Source organism: Abrus precatorius, unplaced genomic scaffold (assembly GCF_003935025.1).
Source record: "Abrus precatorius isolate BTA unplaced genomic scaffold, Abrus_2018 Scaffold7, whole genome shotgun sequence".
Classification (NCBI taxonomy): Eukaryota; Viridiplantae; Streptophyta; class Magnoliopsida; order Fabales; family Fabaceae; genus Abrus; species Abrus precatorius.
Genome location: NW_020874417.1, coordinates 7,467,724 through 7,486,275, shown reverse-complemented (window position 1 = coordinate 7,486,275; position 18,552 = coordinate 7,467,724). Strand labels below are relative to the sequence as shown.

At 28.2% G+C, this 18,552-nt stretch overlaps 2 protein-coding genes across 3 annotated transcripts; one reads left to right on the top strand and one right to left on the bottom strand.

Annotated features, from left to right (window-relative positions):
• The first annotated feature begins 469 nt into the window (after window positions 1-469).
• Window positions 470-4,122, top strand: LOC113872248 (probable protein phosphatase 2C 68). Its single transcript, XM_027509656.1, has 4 exons — window positions 470-1,100; window positions 2,445-2,809; window positions 3,187-3,423; window positions 3,702-4,122. The coding sequence occupies exons 1-4, from the start codon at window positions 797-799 to the stop codon at window positions 3,948-3,950; spliced, it is 1,155 nt and encodes a 384-aa protein (XP_027365457.1). The 5' UTR covers window positions 470-796; the 3' UTR covers window positions 3,951-4,122.
• A 5,197-nt stretch (window positions 4,123-9,319) lies between these two features.
• Window positions 9,320-13,037, bottom strand: LOC113872899 (actin-like). 2 transcript variants are annotated; one of them, XM_027510779.1, is made up of 5 exons: window positions 12,975-13,037; window positions 12,545-12,617; window positions 12,047-12,440; window positions 10,365-10,978; window positions 9,320-9,714 (listed from the first exon to the last, which is right to left on the bottom strand). In XM_027510779.1, the coding sequence occupies exons 2-5, from the start codon at window positions 12,602-12,604 to the stop codon at window positions 9,649-9,651; spliced, it is 1,134 nt and encodes a 377-aa protein (XP_027366580.1). In that variant the 5' UTR covers window positions 12,605-12,617; window positions 12,975-13,037; the 3' UTR covers window positions 9,320-9,648. The 2 variants fall into 2 exon arrangements, with proteins under 2 accessions (XP_027366580.1, XP_027366579.1); XM_027510778.1 differs by having other exon boundaries at window positions 12,913-12,975.
• Between the last annotated feature and the right edge of the window lie 5,515 nt (window positions 13,038-18,552).

The window sequence follows — 18,552 nt, the reverse complement described above, 5'->3', positions numbered from 1 at the left end:
AAAAACATTTTTTCATAACAAATTCAGGAAAAGGAAAGCTGATACGCTATTCTTCATTTTCTTTCTCATCTTCACCTCAAAGTCAACTAAGGCCTAATTAAACTTTCCTCTTCTTTCCATTTTCCCACCCCACCATTCTCTTCAATCTTCATTCAACCCAGGGTACCTTCTTTTCTCCCTTAGTGGCAATTAAAAAAAAAAAAAGGGAAAAAAATTAACCCCTTAACTTCACTCCCTTGCCCCACCAATTTTCTCCATCTGCATCCTCTTTTTTACACATACAAAACAAAACAAAACACAATTATGTACAACCCGCCAACATGTATTTAACCATTCTCTTTCAACACCTCTGACAAAAACAATCACTCACTCTTCTTCCTCCTTCTTCTCCTTCTACCCTTCAGTCCCCTGTATTAGATCCCCGTTATTTTATTTTTTTTTAAATTCCAATACCCTTCTCATCTCTCTCTCATACTCTCTGCTTCCTCCTCTATCCTTACATCCAACAATTTAAAAAGATTCTTATTCTCTCTTCTCTCTTCTTTCTTCTCTCTTTACATCACAACCAAATACCAATCCACACTCTTTCTCCACTTCCCTTCCTACCCACCAACTTCCCTTCACAAAGTTTCAATCTTTTCCTCTCCCACTAACCAAAAACCGCGTCTTTCATCAACAAATCCAACTTTTCCGCATCTGGGTATTTTCCATTTTTTATTTTGTTTTCAATTTATTCTCTGTCACTAGTTGTCACTTGAGGCTCTGCCACGTGTTGCGGTTTTGAGGGAAATGTGGGATGTTTTCGTGGCTGGCAAGGATAGTGTCGGCGTGCTTGAGACCGGTGAGGCGCTATGCACGTATGAACAAGGATGATTTCGATGATGCATCCACAATTGGAGATGCTCTCATATGGTGTAAGGACCTTGAGAAGCACTCGTGTGGGGAATTTTCCTTCGCCGTGGTTCAGGCCAATGAAGTTATTGAGGATCATAGCCAGGTTGAGACCGGTTCTGATGCTGTATTCGTTGGTGTTTATGATGGACATGGTGGTCCTGAAGCTTCTCGCTTCATCAATGATAACCTCTTCCATAATCTCATGAGTGAGTCCTTTTTTGGAGGATTCTTAATTTGTTTGTTTTTTGTTTTAATGATTATAATTTGATGGAGGGTTTATCAATGTTGATATTTTGGACCCTTTTTGTTGCTTATGAGATTTTGGGTCTTGTTATTTGGAAGGGTCTTTAGTTTGGCTTATATGCTTCTGGCTGTTTTTTTTTTTTTTTTTTTTTTTTTTTTTTTTTAATTTCAGTGGTGTTTTTTTAAGGGAAACAATTATTGAATTTGCATGTATATATCCAAGAGGAGATAGGGAAAGTATTTTATTAGAAGTTAGAAACATCACAATTTTGATTTAGTTCATCCTCAATTTATCTTACTTTTGCTTTTGAGTTTTCCTCTTTTGTACCAAGCAATTATCATATGTCTCTCTCTCTCTCTCTCTTTTTCATTTTTTGTAATTTTAGAGCATATGTTTGAATTTTAAATTCTGATTGCTCGAACCCACGTCTTAGATAGAAAGCGGGTGTTTATGCATTTTTTTTCTTGATGTTTGGAAATGCATTTAGATTGGTTTTGGACAGGAATTTCATCCAAAATCAATTCTGACTTGAAGCAACGCTTGGGTAGCTTTTGTGTTAGGTTAAAAGTTTTATACTAAGTTTCACTACAAACTTGTTTTTAATATAAAAGTTTTCCGACATGCATGCTTAACTTCAAACTTACTTTTAACCAAAATTAATTTGACAAAACAAGAATTATCTGAAATCAAGTTGCCAAGCAGACACTGAAGTACAGTTTTATATTTTGGGTTTGCTTGGGTTGGAAAGTTGAGAAGACAGCAAAATTGGAATGAAGATCACTTAACACATGTTTGGATCATAACATAAGTTGAGAACTTCCACTCTCCTCAATTTTGACCTCGCCTCATACAACCAGGGCATCTACTAGACGAAGTATACCTAAGTGTGTCAGTTGAAATTAGTTTTTTTTTTTTTCTCTTTTAAATCTGTAATTTGGATTTGAATTGCTAGATGTACAGAAAATATGATGTTTCCCTTTTAAGGTATTTGGAAAATGGCGCACATAATATGGTGAGACCAAGGACACATGTGAATAGATCTACCTGCCAATTCTGGATTGATATGGTTTATGAAATACCATATTCTAGTTTCCATTTTCTCTTATTTCTGGTTCTTTTTCATATCTAAATTGGTAGGTATATACCTGTATTAGTTAACTTACATATACTTTTACTGCCTGAATGATGATGTGTGTATTTTTATTAACTTAGCTCCTTTTATCCCTATTGTTATTGTTTTTTGTGCATATCCTGATTGGTTTAGGAAGTTATTGTTATTGAAGTTTTGTGTCAAATCTCATTGTAGGGGTTGCTCAAGAAAATGGTTCTATCTCTGAAGATATTATCAGAAATGCTGTTTCTGCTACTGAAGATGGGTTTCTGACTCTTGTTCGAAGAAGTTATGGAATAAAGCCATTGATAGCAGCAATGGGTTCTTGTTGTCTGGTTGGTGTTGTTTGGAGAGGGACATTGTATATTGCGAATCTTGGAGACTCTCGTGCTGTAATTGGTTCTATAGGTAGATCTAACAAGATCGTTGCGGAACAGTTGACTAAAGAGCACAACGCTAGCAAAGAGGAGGTTAGACGAGAACTCAGATCTTTGCATCCAGAAGATTCGCAAATTGTAGTTATGAAACAAGGAACGTGGCGCATTAAAGGAATCATCCAGGTTTTCTTTTTCTTTTCTCTTTAGAGATAAAACTCTGTTAATGGTTTACGTTATTGCCTATTTTGTTTTGTTTTTGCTTCTGTTTCTATGTAATATTCTTCCATTCTGTGTATACACTGTCGAGGCTTTATGGGAATTAGTTTGCTTAGCATGGCATCCCATAACATATGTTATACGCTCATATTTTTGTTTTCACGCTTTATTATTTCTGCATAAATCATATTTTATAACTGCAGTCAATTTCTGTTCACATCCTTGCTAATAATTGTATTTGCTTATGTAATCAATTTCGCAATTATTAATGAGATGCCTGCTGTGTTGGTTGGGGTTGCTCATTGTAACATAAGTTTTCTTGTCCACCCCACAACTGAGATTAGGTATCCAGATCTATAGGAGATGCATATTTGAAGCGGCCAGAGTTTTCTTTTGATCCTTCATTCCCACGGTTCCACCTTCCTGAACCTATCCGCCGGCCCGTGCTGACAGCCGAACCATCTGTATGTTCAAGAGTTTTACAACCTAATGATAAGTTCATTATCTTTGCATCTGATGGGCTTTGGGAACACATGACAAATCAGGAAGCTGCTGAGATTGTTTATAACAATCCACGATCGGTATGCTTTTTCTACTAGACTTTACTTCTTTTTCCTTCCATCATCTTTGCCTTGGATATCAGAAGCTCTTAAGTTATTCTTTCATAAACCGTTTAATGAACAACCAAAAGCTGTCCCCCTTTGATTTTGGAGAGTATTTTGAGATGCGTATGTATGAAAAAGATTAAAAACAAATAAGAGAGAGAGATGATTGTATTCAATTTCACATACGGTATTAATTTTCAGATGTTTAAGTAACAACTGTTTTCTTATTGTGTGTTGTCCTTTATGAAATCCAGGGTATTGCAAGACGGCTTCTTAAGGCAGCTTTAAGCGAGGCAGCAAGGAAAAGGGAAATGAGATATAAAGACCTTCAGAAGATTGGAAAGGGGATCAGGCGTTTTTTCCATGATGATATCACTGTGATTGTTGTCTTCATTGACCATGAGCTGCACAGTAAGAAGGTTACGGTTCCTGAATTGTCCATCAAAGGGTTTATTGACACAGTTGGATCATCAAATTTTAGAAATTTCCGCGCATTGGATTGAGTACAAGGTTCTTTTCTAGAACTATAGCCAACAAACTTGACTGGCTTATGCTTCATTGTCCAAAAGGAAGCTAAGAAAATTCAATACTTCATTAGACATTTTTGCAGCATCTAATTGTTGTTTACTTTGAACATTTCTTCTCACTTTTAAAGGTTCTTCCTTGCTTAACTCTCAAACTATACCTTGTCTATTGGAAACACGTTTGCTGGTGATAAATGAGGAAATCCTTGTTTTTCTCTTTATTAATGATGATAAAATTTGCTGTGTGATTCTTTATATACCCTTAGTTTATTTTGATAATGTTGATAACCTGAAGCATGATTTAACTCTTGCTACAAAAAATATACTTTTACACGAGACTTTGGAGCCCCATTTGATCGATTTTTGAAGGAAATTTTTATGTGAAGCTTTGCTTTTTGCACTTTGGGAATGAAGCATCATCAAGCATGGTGCAGTCTCCATTTTAAACCAAGTTTGATAGTTTGGTTAAAAATAAGTTTCAAATTGCAAATTATTGGCTTTTGCGTTAAATTTTGACAAATTGATTATCTCTTATTTCCTGCGTAAACATGAAGCATTTAGCAAAGCCACCCTTTTCTATCAACACTTTCTTGTAGTGCAAATATCAAACATGTCATTATGTGTCTTTTTTCTTCTACCAAAGTCTTTCTTGCAATAAGAAGTGACGTATGAAAATTTGAAGTTTTTTTTTACATGAAAGTTGTCTATATTTGAATTTTGAAAAGGTGAAATGATTTGTCAGAAATCTGAAAATTGAAATCAACCTAAAAATAATCAAGATAGAATATGGTGGAAGTTACTTTACAAGTTCAAAATGCATTTATCTTCATTTGTTCGGTTTTCTCAATTTAATTTTGAAATAAAAGCAAAGAACTGATGGGTACCGTTGTCTTGGCACAACCGCCATTACCATTTTGAGGATATTATTCCCACGTTGTTATTTTCACAAGTTGTTGCAAGTTTAAAGTTAATTTTATCAAAGTTATTTATATCTAACTTCAAATCGAACAAACCCATAAATATTTTAATGATTTGTCAAAAACGTATACCCAAAGATATAATTCCGTATATCAACTTTATCGTTTTAATCCTAATTCTAGTGGAATTCCAACTCACTTTCTTTCATGGATCAATTAAACAAACGATACCTTTTCAGTGCAAGTGGTAAGTTTTCATCATCATACAATGGTGTGAATATAAGGATTCTTTGAAGACCGCACACTTTACTTTGCTTACTCGTCAATTTTCTTGTGTGTTAGCTGTCATAAAATCTAAAATCTATGTGATTCTCGAATCTGAGAGATGCTAAATGGTGATGGCAACAGTAGTTTGTCACATTTCCCCAGCAAAAGTTTCCATTTTTTCTAATTTTTGTTTTCAAGTTTCCAATTAATACCAACCACACATAGTGATAATAATGGATGATTAAACTCAACTTAGCATTCTTTTGATAATGTTAGTTAAGTAATTCTTCACTGATAAGGTTCGTTGTCTGCTTGCACTATTTCTAGCAAGTTACTTCAGGCTAATTTTTACCTTGTTCTTAAGTTATTGAGCGGTTCTGAATTATTACACGTGTATTTATGATTATAGACAATTATCATATAATACTTGACCATATTTTTAATTAATAAATAAAATTAAAAATTTTACGATATATTATATGATATTTACTTGAGACTATAAACATATGGTAGTTTCAACTATCCAACAATTACTTCCTTATAACGTATTCTTTACTTCCTAAACTGTGTATACACTGAGTCTTCAATTGCACGAATTCATCTTTTTTGAGACCAATTTTCTTTTATACGTTGTTACCTCTTACAGCTAAATTTTGAGTTCCAATGGTTGGTGCTCTCATTCTCTTATCCTGTGTGGTTTGGTGATCTTGTTCTCTAGTCCTCTCATACGTGGCAAGTTGTTATTCTTCTATATATGGCATTTTTGTGACCAAGAAGGTGAAAACTCATGCTATTCATATGACCCATTTTAACTTCCCCTCACTTCAGGGGAAAATGAACACTGTTGATAATGCGATAAGATCACATGATTGGGAATGTCTATTTCTACGTCTTTATTTTTATTGTCATTCTGATTTAATTCTTTTACATAAAACCTCTTTATTATTGTTATAGTTATAAGAAGAAAAAGCATTTTAGACAAAAATTACTTAAAAGGTTAGAAGGGAGTGATATATAATAGACAAATAGATGTAGCAATAGAAGGGTGTTATTTATAATATACCTAATTCATTAAGATTAATAAAGAAGTTATATGCTATAAATTTAATTCTAGAAAAATTTATAGTATTTGATGGTCCAATTGATGTCTTTTATATATATATATTGATTTTCATGGATGAAAAGTGAGTGTCTTGCTAACATATATATTATAGTAAATAAAGGTATAAAAAGAACTTAATAAAAAAATTTGAAAAAAAATATGTTTCTTATATTTGAACAAAAAAAAAAGCATTAGAAAGTATTTCTTATAAATAGAACTACAGGCAGTAAAATAACAAATTTAATAATTTATTTATTAAAACTAAGTTTTATTAATATCACTGTTAATTTATATCATAACATAATGAAAATATAAAATATTTTAGACATATAATTCAATAGTAGTTATTTAAATTATATCAACTTTTATATGAAAATAATTACCGGAAATATATTTTCTACAGTAATATTCTTATTACATTAAATATCATCCATTCAAATTATAATATATTTTAATAATAAAATTTAAACACAGCAAAAATAAAATAAAATAAAATCACACTCTTCTGCGGTGAATATTACACTTTAAGAGAACTTCAATTCAACTACGTTGTCATTTTATAAAATAAAAGTCACATGTTGATAGGTGAATTTCACATACTTCAGCGTTTTCTTTTTCTCACATGTTAGCTCTTGTCACCCACAATTAATTACTCGATATTCTAAAATTTTAATTTCTTTTTGTTTCAAATTTAAAATTATCGAATCCTCGAATTCTAGATGCCCGGTGTATCTTGAAAATATCAAATTTTTTATTAGAAATGAAAATTGGATGAATTAAACTAGACTTTAATTAAATAGGATTGACTTATTTAAAAATTTTAAAACTTAAATTTGATCTATTATATATTATAAATTTTTTATTAAATTTAAGTCTATCTTTGTATAAGTTTTTTTATTCTGTTAATATTTAATGATTTATTTTGTATTGAAACATTTAAATAAATAAAAAAAGAAAATAATAATAAAAAAATTACATATAATATAAATAGGTATATAAAAAAATAATAAATAAGATGAATTAACCATAGATGTAATTGAGACAACAAATTAATATTATATGTATGTGTATAATATAAATTAAATAATAATAACATGAAAGACTTTAGCAAACAAGTTTTTTTTTAAGAGTATACAGTAAGCACATTCTTTAACTTAAACAAAAAAATTAAAATTTTTAATTTAAAATTCTATTTATTTTAAGATTTATTTTATTTAATATAATATTATATTATAATTTTTATATAAAATTATTTAATATATTATTATAAATTTTAAATAGATTATTTTAATAAACTAATAAACTTTTTCTTAATTTAAGTCTAATCTATTTAATTAATTAAATTTTTTAAAAATTTTAAACTAAGTCTATTATTTAAATAGGATAAATCGGATTAAACTTAAAGGTTAAGCAGTAAATTTTGTCAAATAATTTAGCCTATTTCTATTCCTATTTGTCATGCTTCACAAAATTTTGTATTTGAATTATTAGTAAATTATTGATATTTGTTATCGAAAAAGTGAATTGATTAGTAAGGGTTACTTCAACTTAACCCCTAATTAGTGAGATAAAGCTAATATTGACATAAATAGGAAAGATTAGCTCCCAAATTATTTTTTCCTTAGCTCCAAACTTATTGAAGTTACTTTTTTCTTTAAATTAAGAATTTAAAATATACTTATGTTTGCATAACATTTAAATTTTAAAAGACATGTTTAATTTTAATATATTCATAAGATTCAAATTTTAAAATACAGATTTAGTTATAGTTATAACTTATACGCCTAATATTTTTAAAAATTTGGTTGACTGCACAGAACTAATTACATGATAAAATAAGGTGAGACAATGAAGAATTAATCGTTAAAATTTGTGTTAAATTTTGTAAACTTGATTTTTTTTCATATAAAAAAGTTCAATTAAACTTTACAGTTGGTATTAAAATTTTATTATTAATTAAATAAAATATAGAAAATGTATAACTTTTAAATTAATTTGTAAATGTTCATGATTTTACTGATATGATAATTTATGATTAGATGATAGTGCACAAAAATATTTATATTATCAATGCATTTCAATTAAATTATTTGTTATAGTATTTAATTAAACAATTAGAGTAATAAGATTCACATTTAATAAAAAGATATTAAAAGTATCATTTTACTAAGGTTGGCATTTAATATAATGAGAATACACTGCAATAATTTTTGGCTAAATTATAATTTCCATATTATAACTTAATTTAAGTTTCAATTAAAGATTTTAATTTTTTTTATTCTTAAGTTTTTTTTTTTGTCAAAAATTTTCTGACACTATCTTTCAATTCACTAACTCAAATTATGTTTGTGTTTAATATAGATACGTGTTCGTAATAAAAATAATTAATAATAGAAATGGCAGGAATGAAATTTGGTCAATGATAGCTTTATGATAGTTTGTTCAGTATATAAAAAACAAAAACAAGTGCTAAGTGAATAACAACAGCATGAGGAAAATTTAAGTTTGTATGAATAATTTGAAATTTTTGAATGATGATTTAATAGTAAAATATAGAAAAATATAAATTAAATAAAACTAATTCAAAATATTGTATTTAAAAAATTTCTATTAAACGGAGTTATAGAAATTCAATTTGAGTCAACCTCTAGAAAATTTTTTGTCAAAAAAATTTAGATAAAAATAATCAAAATGTCTCTCATAAATTAAAAAAAAAACTTTTTTTAAAATTTAAATAAATTAAATGAGAACAATATTTATAATTTAAAAAAAAAAGAGAATTATAAATAGTTTTTAACTTATAAAAAAAATTATTATTTTTTATACTCATTTTTTTCCTTGAAAAGACTTCTCTAAAATTTACTTAAATATGACGAGAGTTAACATCTAAGAATAACTTGAATAACTAAATTGACACGTTAAACTTCAAAATTAAATTTTAAAGAATCAAAACTTAAATTAAATTTAAGATTAAATTTATAATTTTGCGATAATTCTTTAATCAACTTGCATGTGGAGCAATATCACATGCAAAGTTGGCATAATATCAATTATATATTTTGGGCCGTGATCAACAATGACTCCTTCGTTGAAAAGAATAATAATAAGTCAAATACATACCACTATGCTAATCAAAATACTTGATAGAATTTGATTCAACCAAACCAAATCAATAACAATACACAGCTTTTCTACAACAAAATGGTAATGAAAAAAGAAAAAAAAGAAAAGAATCTTATATATCATGCTTTGCTTCCATGCCCTTATCCCAACATATCAATAAAGGAAAACACATGAACATGATAAAAATAAATGGTAAAGAATGGAAAATGGAAGTTCCTCAACCAGTTTATGGTATTAGTACGTGTATATTAAAATTTCCTCTGCATCATTAGAAGCATTTCCTGTGAACAATTGAAGGGCCTGATTCATCATATTCTGCCTTTGCAATCCACATCTGCATTCAGGAAAGAAAAAATTATCAAAAATGGATCAGATCAGTCTAAGTAGCATTTTTAGCACATTTTTTTGTGTTCTCTTATCTTTAAAAGGTGAACCTTGAACCAAACACAATTAAAAGAGACTCTATAATACAAAAGTAATTTTTTTAATGGAAAAATACAAAAGGAGCTTTCCCAAAAAGCTAATAAGAGGAGCTTCTAATTTTAAAGAGAAAGGAAGCTAAAAGAGTCATGCCAAATGCTACCTAAGTATCTTGCAAACCAAGTTTGTTTTGCATCAATTTTAGATTAGTTTTCTTCCCTTGAACTGAGTATTATGTTGGATATTCTCTCCTGCTTTGGTTTTCCTTTAAGTTTTTAGTCTCTACATATTCTTTCAAATAGAATTCCCTGATTAATTTCCCACCCAAGTAATGTGAATAACACATTCTTTTTAACACACTTAATGTGACTAGTTTATGTTAAAAAAAAATCAAAGAAACATTTAAAAAGTGTTCAATTTATATGACTAAGTATTTTGACCTTTCAAAAATTGAACCAATCACAAGGAATGTGTTGAAAAATATGTTTAGAAGAGTGAGTTGCTAGAATTTCTTACCAAACTTCTGAGTCATTCAACACATGTAATTTAACCAAAGTGCTGTACCTGTTGGAAGGTGCTGAGGGATGCCAAAATGGAGCCTCCAATCCAAACACTATACTTCCTCTCTGGTGGTGCCACCACCTTAATTTTCATGCTACTTGGTGCCAATGCTGTGATCTCCTTGCTCATCCTATCAGCAATACCAGGGAACATAGTGGAACCACCACTCAACACAATGTTTCCATACAGATCCTTCCTAATATCAACATCACACTTCATGATGGAGTTGTATGTGGTTTCATGTATGCCAGGAGCTTCCATACCAATCATGGATGGCTGGAATAGTACTTCCGGGCAACGGAACCTTTCGGCACCGATTGTGATGACTTGGCCATCAGGTAGCTCATAGCTCTTCTCAACAGCTGAACTTGTTTTTGCTGTTTCTAACTCTTGTTCATAATCAAGAGCAATGTAGGCCAATTTTTCCTTCACATCTCTCACAATTTCTCTCTCTGCTGTAGTGGTGAAAGAGTATCCACGCTCGGTTAAGATCTTCATGAGGGCATCAGTGAGGTCACGCCCTGCAAGGTCCAAACGCAGGATTGCATGCGGGAGGGCATACCCTTCATAGATTGGAACTGTGTGGCTCACACCATCTCCAGAGTCCAAAACAATACCTATGAAACAGCATAAAATGTTACAAAACCATGTTTCCAAAACCCATTTTGTGCTCATTTGGTTTCAAGTTGAGTAGAATTGATTTTTGTGAAATTGATTGTTAGCCATTAGATATAGTTGAGATACATTTATAAATTTATCTAAATCACATATTTTTATTCAAACGTGTGTTTCTTATTGAAAAGTATAAGAACGATTTCAATGTCAAGATGTTCAATGAAAAAATTTATGATGCAAGTCCTTTTAGTTCTCAAATTCTCATAGTGAAAACAGAAAGTATATGACATTGTTATTACTGCGAAGTGTTTAGAAATAAACAACTACAACTCGATTGATTAGTATACAATTCATGCGGACATTTAGACTATATGATAAATTTGAAAATCATCTTGAAATTATAATGAAATACAAGGCATGACATCAATAAATACCATGCACCATGCCCCAAAATACATTCCAAATGTCAAGCTGTTCAATGATAAAATATACGTATGGCAAGTCCCTTGGATCTCAGATTCTCACTTAACATTCATGGGAAAACTGCACACATAATATAATGAACAGAATGTCTGACATTATTAATTCCAGCAAAATGTTTTAAAATCAAACAAATTATATACAATTTCGTTTTGACATTTAAACTATGAAAAAGGACAGCTCAAAGCAGGAGACTCCCTCCTAGTGTGGTCCTAGAAACGTTTTCAGAACAATTTTGGAGGAAAACTTTTAGCTGTCACATTTGATTTTTGAGTTAATGTGTACACATAAAAAAGTAAAAGTAAGTGAGAAAATAATTGTTAAGATTACCTACAATGTCAATCTTTAATTGTTCAAATAACATTAATGGGTCTACAATACCCATTTAAACTACATTCATTTTCACTATACAAGTCATCTTGAAATTATATTCATTTGAGCTATAAACATTTGAAAAAAGTCATCCTGAAATTCTAATGAAATACAAGTGGCATGACAACAATAAGCATACAAGTACCATGCACCATGCCCTAAATTACAAAATTTAAAAAAACCAAGAGAAGGAAAAAAAGTCATTGAGGAATCTTTACCAGTTGTACGGCCACTAGCATAAAGGGAAAGCACAGCTTGGATGGCAACATACATAGCAGGAGTATTGAAAGTCTCAAACATAATCTGTGTCATTTTCTCACGATTGGCCTTGGGATTAAGTGGTGCTTCAGTGAGAAGAACGGGGTGCTCTTCTGGAGCCACACGTAGCTCATTATAGAAAGTGTGATGCCAGATCTTCTCCATGTCATCCCAGTTGTTAACTATTCCATGCTCAATTGGGTATTTCAATGTCAAAATACCCCTCTTAGATTGAGCTTCATCACCAACATATGCATCCTTTTGTCCCATACCAACCATCACACCAGTGTGGCGTGGACGACCCACAATGCTAGGAAACACAGCCCTTGGAGCATCATCTCCAGCAAATCCAGCCTTCAAATTTTAACACAAATCAACCCCATCTACTTAATTCCAACGTATAGATCATGAAAAATAACAAGCTTTAAGATCACATAAATGGATCCATATATACATACCTTCACCATTCCAGTTCCATTATCACAAACAAGAGGTTGAATATCCTCAGCTTCTGCCATTTTTTACTGATTGCTGAATAAGAACACCAAATTAAACTTACGTTAAAAATAATACCAAAGCTACAATATATGATCTGGGGTTATTTACGTGTAAATTAAATGTGTCACGTTATTTTTTGTAAGAACATAGGAAGAGATTAATCAAATTATCATGATAATCATTACAAAAACAAAAATGCCGCACTTTTAATATGATCCGAGTCTCACGTAAAAAAGATTAAGCTAAGGAGTGAAGATTGTTACGAATGACGATAAAAAAAATGGTAAAGAAAAAGAAGATGGGTGTGATGAATGTTGAAAAATGTCACCTGCAAAGATTTGATGATGGAATGTGTGAAAGAAAGTGTGAGAATGTGTTTGTGATGAGTACCTTAGAATTTCCGAAATGAAGGAAGCTACGTGTACGTGACTTATGTGTTGTGTTTTCTATTTTTAACGAAAGTGGCTTTGTGTGGCTGAGGTACCCGCGCTGCTGTTTAAAAGAGGAAAGTAGTGGCAAATGAAATTCGCCTCAAATGAACCGCAAATTCAATTTGGGAAGATCGTGAACGTCCGTTTCGAAAATCTCATCCTCGCGGGTCACGTTTATTGTTGGAAATAGCTGGCACCTTTTCCTTCTTTCTCCTCTTCCCTTTATTTTTCATTTTCGGCATTGAAGAAAATTTATATGAAATTTTTTTTGAATAAATACATAAATTTTTTTAAAATTTCCAGAATAGAACTGATCGACACAAACCCAGTATATTTACTAAAAAGTATGTCATTTTATTATAAATATTTTTAAAAAATTAAAGGTTTTCTCTATTTTCAATCAATTACCAAAATTAAAGACATTTTTCCCTAATAGAAAGACATTCTCTAACAGAATTAAAAAAATAAAATCTGTTAGCTTAAAATTGCAAAGTGATTCTACTCAAATTATTTTCTCCCATGTTGTGGGAGCAATTTCCTTTCTATTCTTTTTTTCCTTCCATTCCCATATAGGTGAATTTTTCAATTCTGTATTTTTTTAAGAAAAAAACATAAAACTTTCTTCGGAATTAGTAAGTATCACACTTATTATAGATCATTTTTTTAATTCAAATGTAAAATATAAATGATATCGATTAAATAAAAACATATTTTAAAAAATAAAAAATAATTCTAAAATATTAGTAATTAATATATGAACCAAAATAACAAATTTTAAGTTAAAATATTTAAAATAATTAAAATTTTAATTTTAATTTAACTTATTAATTTATTTATGACTTATTTATTTTTCTTCAATAAACTTTAATAAAATGTTATTTATTTATTTATTTAGTAATTAATAAATGTTTTTATACTAAAAATTAAATCAAAATAATAATAAATTATAATTTATTTAGACTTAATGTTATAAATAACATATTTGCTTATGAAAATGATGAATTTCTTTAAAAGAAATTAATTATGGTCATTTAGTTAACATACGAACTCTTGAAAACTCAAATTAAGTAAAGTTATATAGATTTAAGATGAGAATAATAAAAATTATAATTTTTAAGTAAATTTAATAAATAGATAAAATAAAACTTAAGTGAAATATCATAAATAATATTAATTTTATTTTTTAATCATAATTAAAATTTCGCCTTAATATAATCTACATAATAAAAGTCAATATTAAAGATTAACGCTCTAAAGTAAAACTTTAATTTTAATTGAAAAATAATATTAATAGTAAATATGATAGTGTAATTATGTTTTATTTTAAATAAAAAAATAAAATTCTAGTTTTTATATAAGATTTATTTTGTAATTTAATTTTTATAAAAGAATTTTTTTTAATTTTATCTTTACTGATACAATATATTATAATGACATTAACTATCACTCCTATTTATCAAACGATTATTCAAATGTAACATATTTAGTCTTTTGATTTTTATATAAAATTTTTCTTTTTGTAATTTAGTTTTTATAGGTAAAAAAATTTATAGTCCTTATACAAAAATTTATTTTAAATTTCATCTCTACCATTATATTGATATTTATATTAATGTCAAGTCTAGATTCTTTAAATAAGTCTCATAAGTTGCTTCCTATTTTTTCATGTCCACCTTCATGTCTTAATTTATTTTTACATGAGCACCACCTCCAACATTTTCATTTCTAGTGTCATTACTTGTATGCTCCATCATATTCTCATCATAATCCCCATCCAATCTCCTATCATAATCCCCATCTATTCTCCTATTATCTTTATGTTCTCTTGATTTATGCCTAAAGTTAAAAACTTTCTTCTTTTGTATCATTGGTACATTTGAAAGAAAATCAAAATCACTATTTAAATCATCATCATCATCATAGAAAAATTAGAGGTGATGCTTATGTAAAGATGCAATAAAACATAAATTCTTCTTAGGATGGTTCTTACATGAGTTTAAAGTGAAGAAACATTATCTTGTATAATAACACCTCACATCATGAATTGAAATGATATGAAGTGGAATCTGAAGCTTCTTCGAAGAATTTAAAATACTCTCATGAAGATGTTGAGAAAATATCACTAGACATTAATATGAAAATGTTATCATAATGATAGAAATGAAATTAAAAATAAAGAATTTTTGGTATAAAGATTTATATACAATTTTTTATTTATAGAGACTAAATTACAAAAAAAATATTTGTATAGAGATTAAAACACAATTTAAACTTGTCACATTGAATAAATGTTTGTCAATTAGAGGAGAGAACTAACGTTGTTACAAGTATTGTAATATTAGAGATGAAATTAAAAAAAATTATATAAAAATTGATATACAAATTGATTATTGACAGAGACTAAATTACAAAAAAGAGTATTGTATGATAACTAAATGTTTATTTGTCTTTAAATAAAATTATATATATCAGAGCTATTTGGTGGACTATTAATATCTTATCTACCAAATTTGAACTTAACTCATTTAAATAACAAAACTTGCCTATTTTTTTTTTTCAGTTTTCCATCTAGTTTAATACCAAGGTCACGCACATGAATATGATGAGTGAGTCTATTACTGGAGATTTTTTATATAGACAAAAACTTGAATCCAAAACTTTACTTAAGCAATACTAAGTCACTTCCCACTCAGAATAACTTTCGTTAGTAAAACTTGCCTAATTTAACTTAAACTTATTTGTTTAATTAAATAAATAAATTTTAACAAATATTTAATAAATCAAGTTTAAATAATTTACAAATAACTTTATACACTCTTAATCTACACAACATTGGAAGCTAACTCTCCTAATTAAATTTTTACAAAATTTAAACTCTAAACTTTACTTAAAAAAAATTAAATATACATCACTTAAAGTTCTTTTATAATAATTTCTTTTCACACATTTATATAATAAATCTTTTTATACTTTTAAATAACTCTTGCTTAAAATATAAAGAGTGTTTATATATATATATATATATATATATATATAATTTAAATGTTTATTTTAATATTTTTTATATAATGACTTATTTCATAAATTTAACAATAAAATTTATCAGAATAAGTTAAAAATAACTTATTTTAATAAATTATGCTAAAGTTATATTAGTAAAATTAGTTTTGGTTAATAAATTTATAAAACTATTTGACAAATAAAAAGTGAAACAAATTTGAAACCTTTAAATGCTATCTTTTCAAAAGTAATTTAAAGAAATATTTAACTTTAAATAATAATAATAATAATAATAACAATAATTTTTTATTTTATTTTAAAAGATAATTTCTTTTTCGCATAATTAAAATGTTATGTACTTGCGTTAATCTCATTGTATTTGTTCTTTCACCTTCATAGTAATTTTTTTTCTTTTCTCCGTTTTTTTTTTATTTGTTCTCTTATCTCTTTTATCTAACTATAATTTATATTATAAATCATTTTTTATATTAATATTTATTTTCTACTTGTTGATCTTTTACTTAATCAAATTTATTTTCTTTATATAGTAAATTTTTGTTATTTTTGTTCCTTAATAGAATCCTTAAACTTAATTTCTATTCTTTCTATCATTTGAAAACTTTTTGTTGTTTGTCATTAGAACAAAAGTTTCGTCAAATTGCTTTTATTTTTACTTGGCGTAAAGGTCCCCTTGTCATTTAAAAGTATCTATTTATCACTTGGCAGAGTTTATTTTAATTTATTTCTCAGTACACACTAAAAAGTAAATACGAACTAGGATTTGACGGAAATAGAAAGATACGAAAGTTATGCATACCTCACATTTGTCATGCATTATAATTGGTTAAATAATTATTTGATAAAATATTTTATTGATTACTATTCACCAAAAAGATTGACAAAATATATCTTACTCATCGTATGGAGTAATTTCTATCCAAAAGTGACAAAGATAAAGATGTTTTTTGAATTTTAAACGCCAAGTCACACTGTAAGAAAAGAAGAAGAAGACGAAATCAAACTCTCAAAAGACATCACTATCTATATTACAACGTAAACATCGTTCTAAAAGGAGATTTCTAATAAAGACATAGTACTGCGTATACTCTAACTATTATCATTTTTCTGTGAGGAATAATCGATGAACCTCTAATGCCTGTAATCCTCTTCTTCAATATAGATAACTTGAAATTTTTCAGAGGAATAGATCACACATTATTCTTTCATTTCTTTAAGTATCATTGAAGAGTACCGATCAATTCCCTTTCCTTAGCAACTTTTTTTTACAAATTTATAAAATGCTTTAAGCGTGAAATGCTCCAATCAAATCTATGGTAATGTGCTTTTATCATGTGGGAGCAGTCTTTTCATTCATTCATTCAGTGCCAACACTTAAAAAAGTGATACATATTTTTTAGTATTTTTTTTAATAATAAAATTTGTTAATCAAATCATGCAAGCCATGTTTGAGATTTATACAAAAAATCATTTAATAATAAAATTATATATATTTTTCATGTTTTAAAGATAAAGAATATATTGATAGCTGGATAATGGAAATGATAATTTAGTAGGGCCAAGTAGAAAAAAGTTGATTTGTGCTTGTTATTTGGAAAGGGTGTTTTGCTTTTGATGAGTTTCCAATTTAGAGTTGAGTGTAGACATTTTGGTTAGGAGTGGGAGTAATTATGCTATGAACACCAACTCACTATTTAGTTAGCAGCATGTCCAGATGGTGTTTGTTTGGGTGCTTTCGCGTCCATATACACTCATGGTTTTGTCGCTTCGATTGGATCTTTTGTTGACCACTTCAACATTTGACGGTTGATGAGGCTGCATCTCCTCAAAGACGTGCATTGCATTATAGCCAACAACGGGGTCACCTTCACACTATGTCGTGCTCCCTTCTGACTTTGTCATTCTGCTTCTCTATTTTTAAGAAAAATATTAACCTTAATTTTTGCGGTTATATTTTATTTTATTTTTCTCATGATTCTGGCGGTTAAGTTAAACTGCTTAATGATAAGAAAATTTTATATAAAAATGTATTTTTTAAATTTAATATAATTAATATTTCTCTAATAAAAATTTATTTTTAGGTGTTTAAATTTAACCTTAAAAATTGAAGTTAATAACTTTATGATTTATGATTGTCACTGTGCATTTCTCTTCTCACTTCTCACTACTTTTTTATATTTTTATTTTTATTTTTCACGAGCAGTCAGGAGGGTCTTAGGAAATTTTAATGTAGATTTTTATTTTTATTTATGAGAATTATGCTTTTTTTTTTCTAAGAATCATACTTTTAGAAATCAATTTTAAAAGTATTATAAATATATTTAGTATGCTTAAAATATTTTTAAAAATATTTTATTTAGTTTAATTAAATTTTTTTTATTTCTCATTAGGGAGAATTTTGGAGAAGTAGAAAAGAGAGGATAATTTTTTTATTTTAAATAAATATATTTAAGATTAATAATTTTTTAAAATAAAAAATATAAATTAATGTGTTAATCATGCATTTGTTATCATAAATG

Bases quoted from the DNA above. Each gene is read 5' to 3' on its own strand.
- LOC113872248 (XM_027509656.1), top strand. From the start codon at position 797: ATGTTTTCGTGGCTGGCAAGGATAGTGTCGGCGTGCTTGAGACCGGTG. The intron at 2,810-3,186 runs GTTTTCTTTTTC...AACTGAGATTAG, and splicing joins GCATTAAAGGAATCATCCAG to GTATCCAGATCTATAGGAGA. The intron at 3,424-3,701 runs GTATGCTTTTTC...TATGAAATCCAG, and splicing joins TTTATAACAATCCACGATCG to GGTATTGCAAGACGGCTTCT.
- LOC113872899 (XM_027510779.1), bottom strand. From the start codon at position 12,604: ATGGCAGAAGCTGAGGATATTCAACCTCTTGTTTGTGATAATGGAACT. The intron at 10,979-12,046 runs GTAAAGATTCCT...GCTGTTTCATAG, and splicing joins TGCTAGTGGCCGTACAACTG to GTATTGTTTTGGACTCTGGA. The intron at 9,715-10,364 runs GTACAGCACTTT...TCCTGAATGCAG, and splicing joins CCCTCAGCACCTTCCAACAG to ATGTGGATTGCAAAGGCAGA.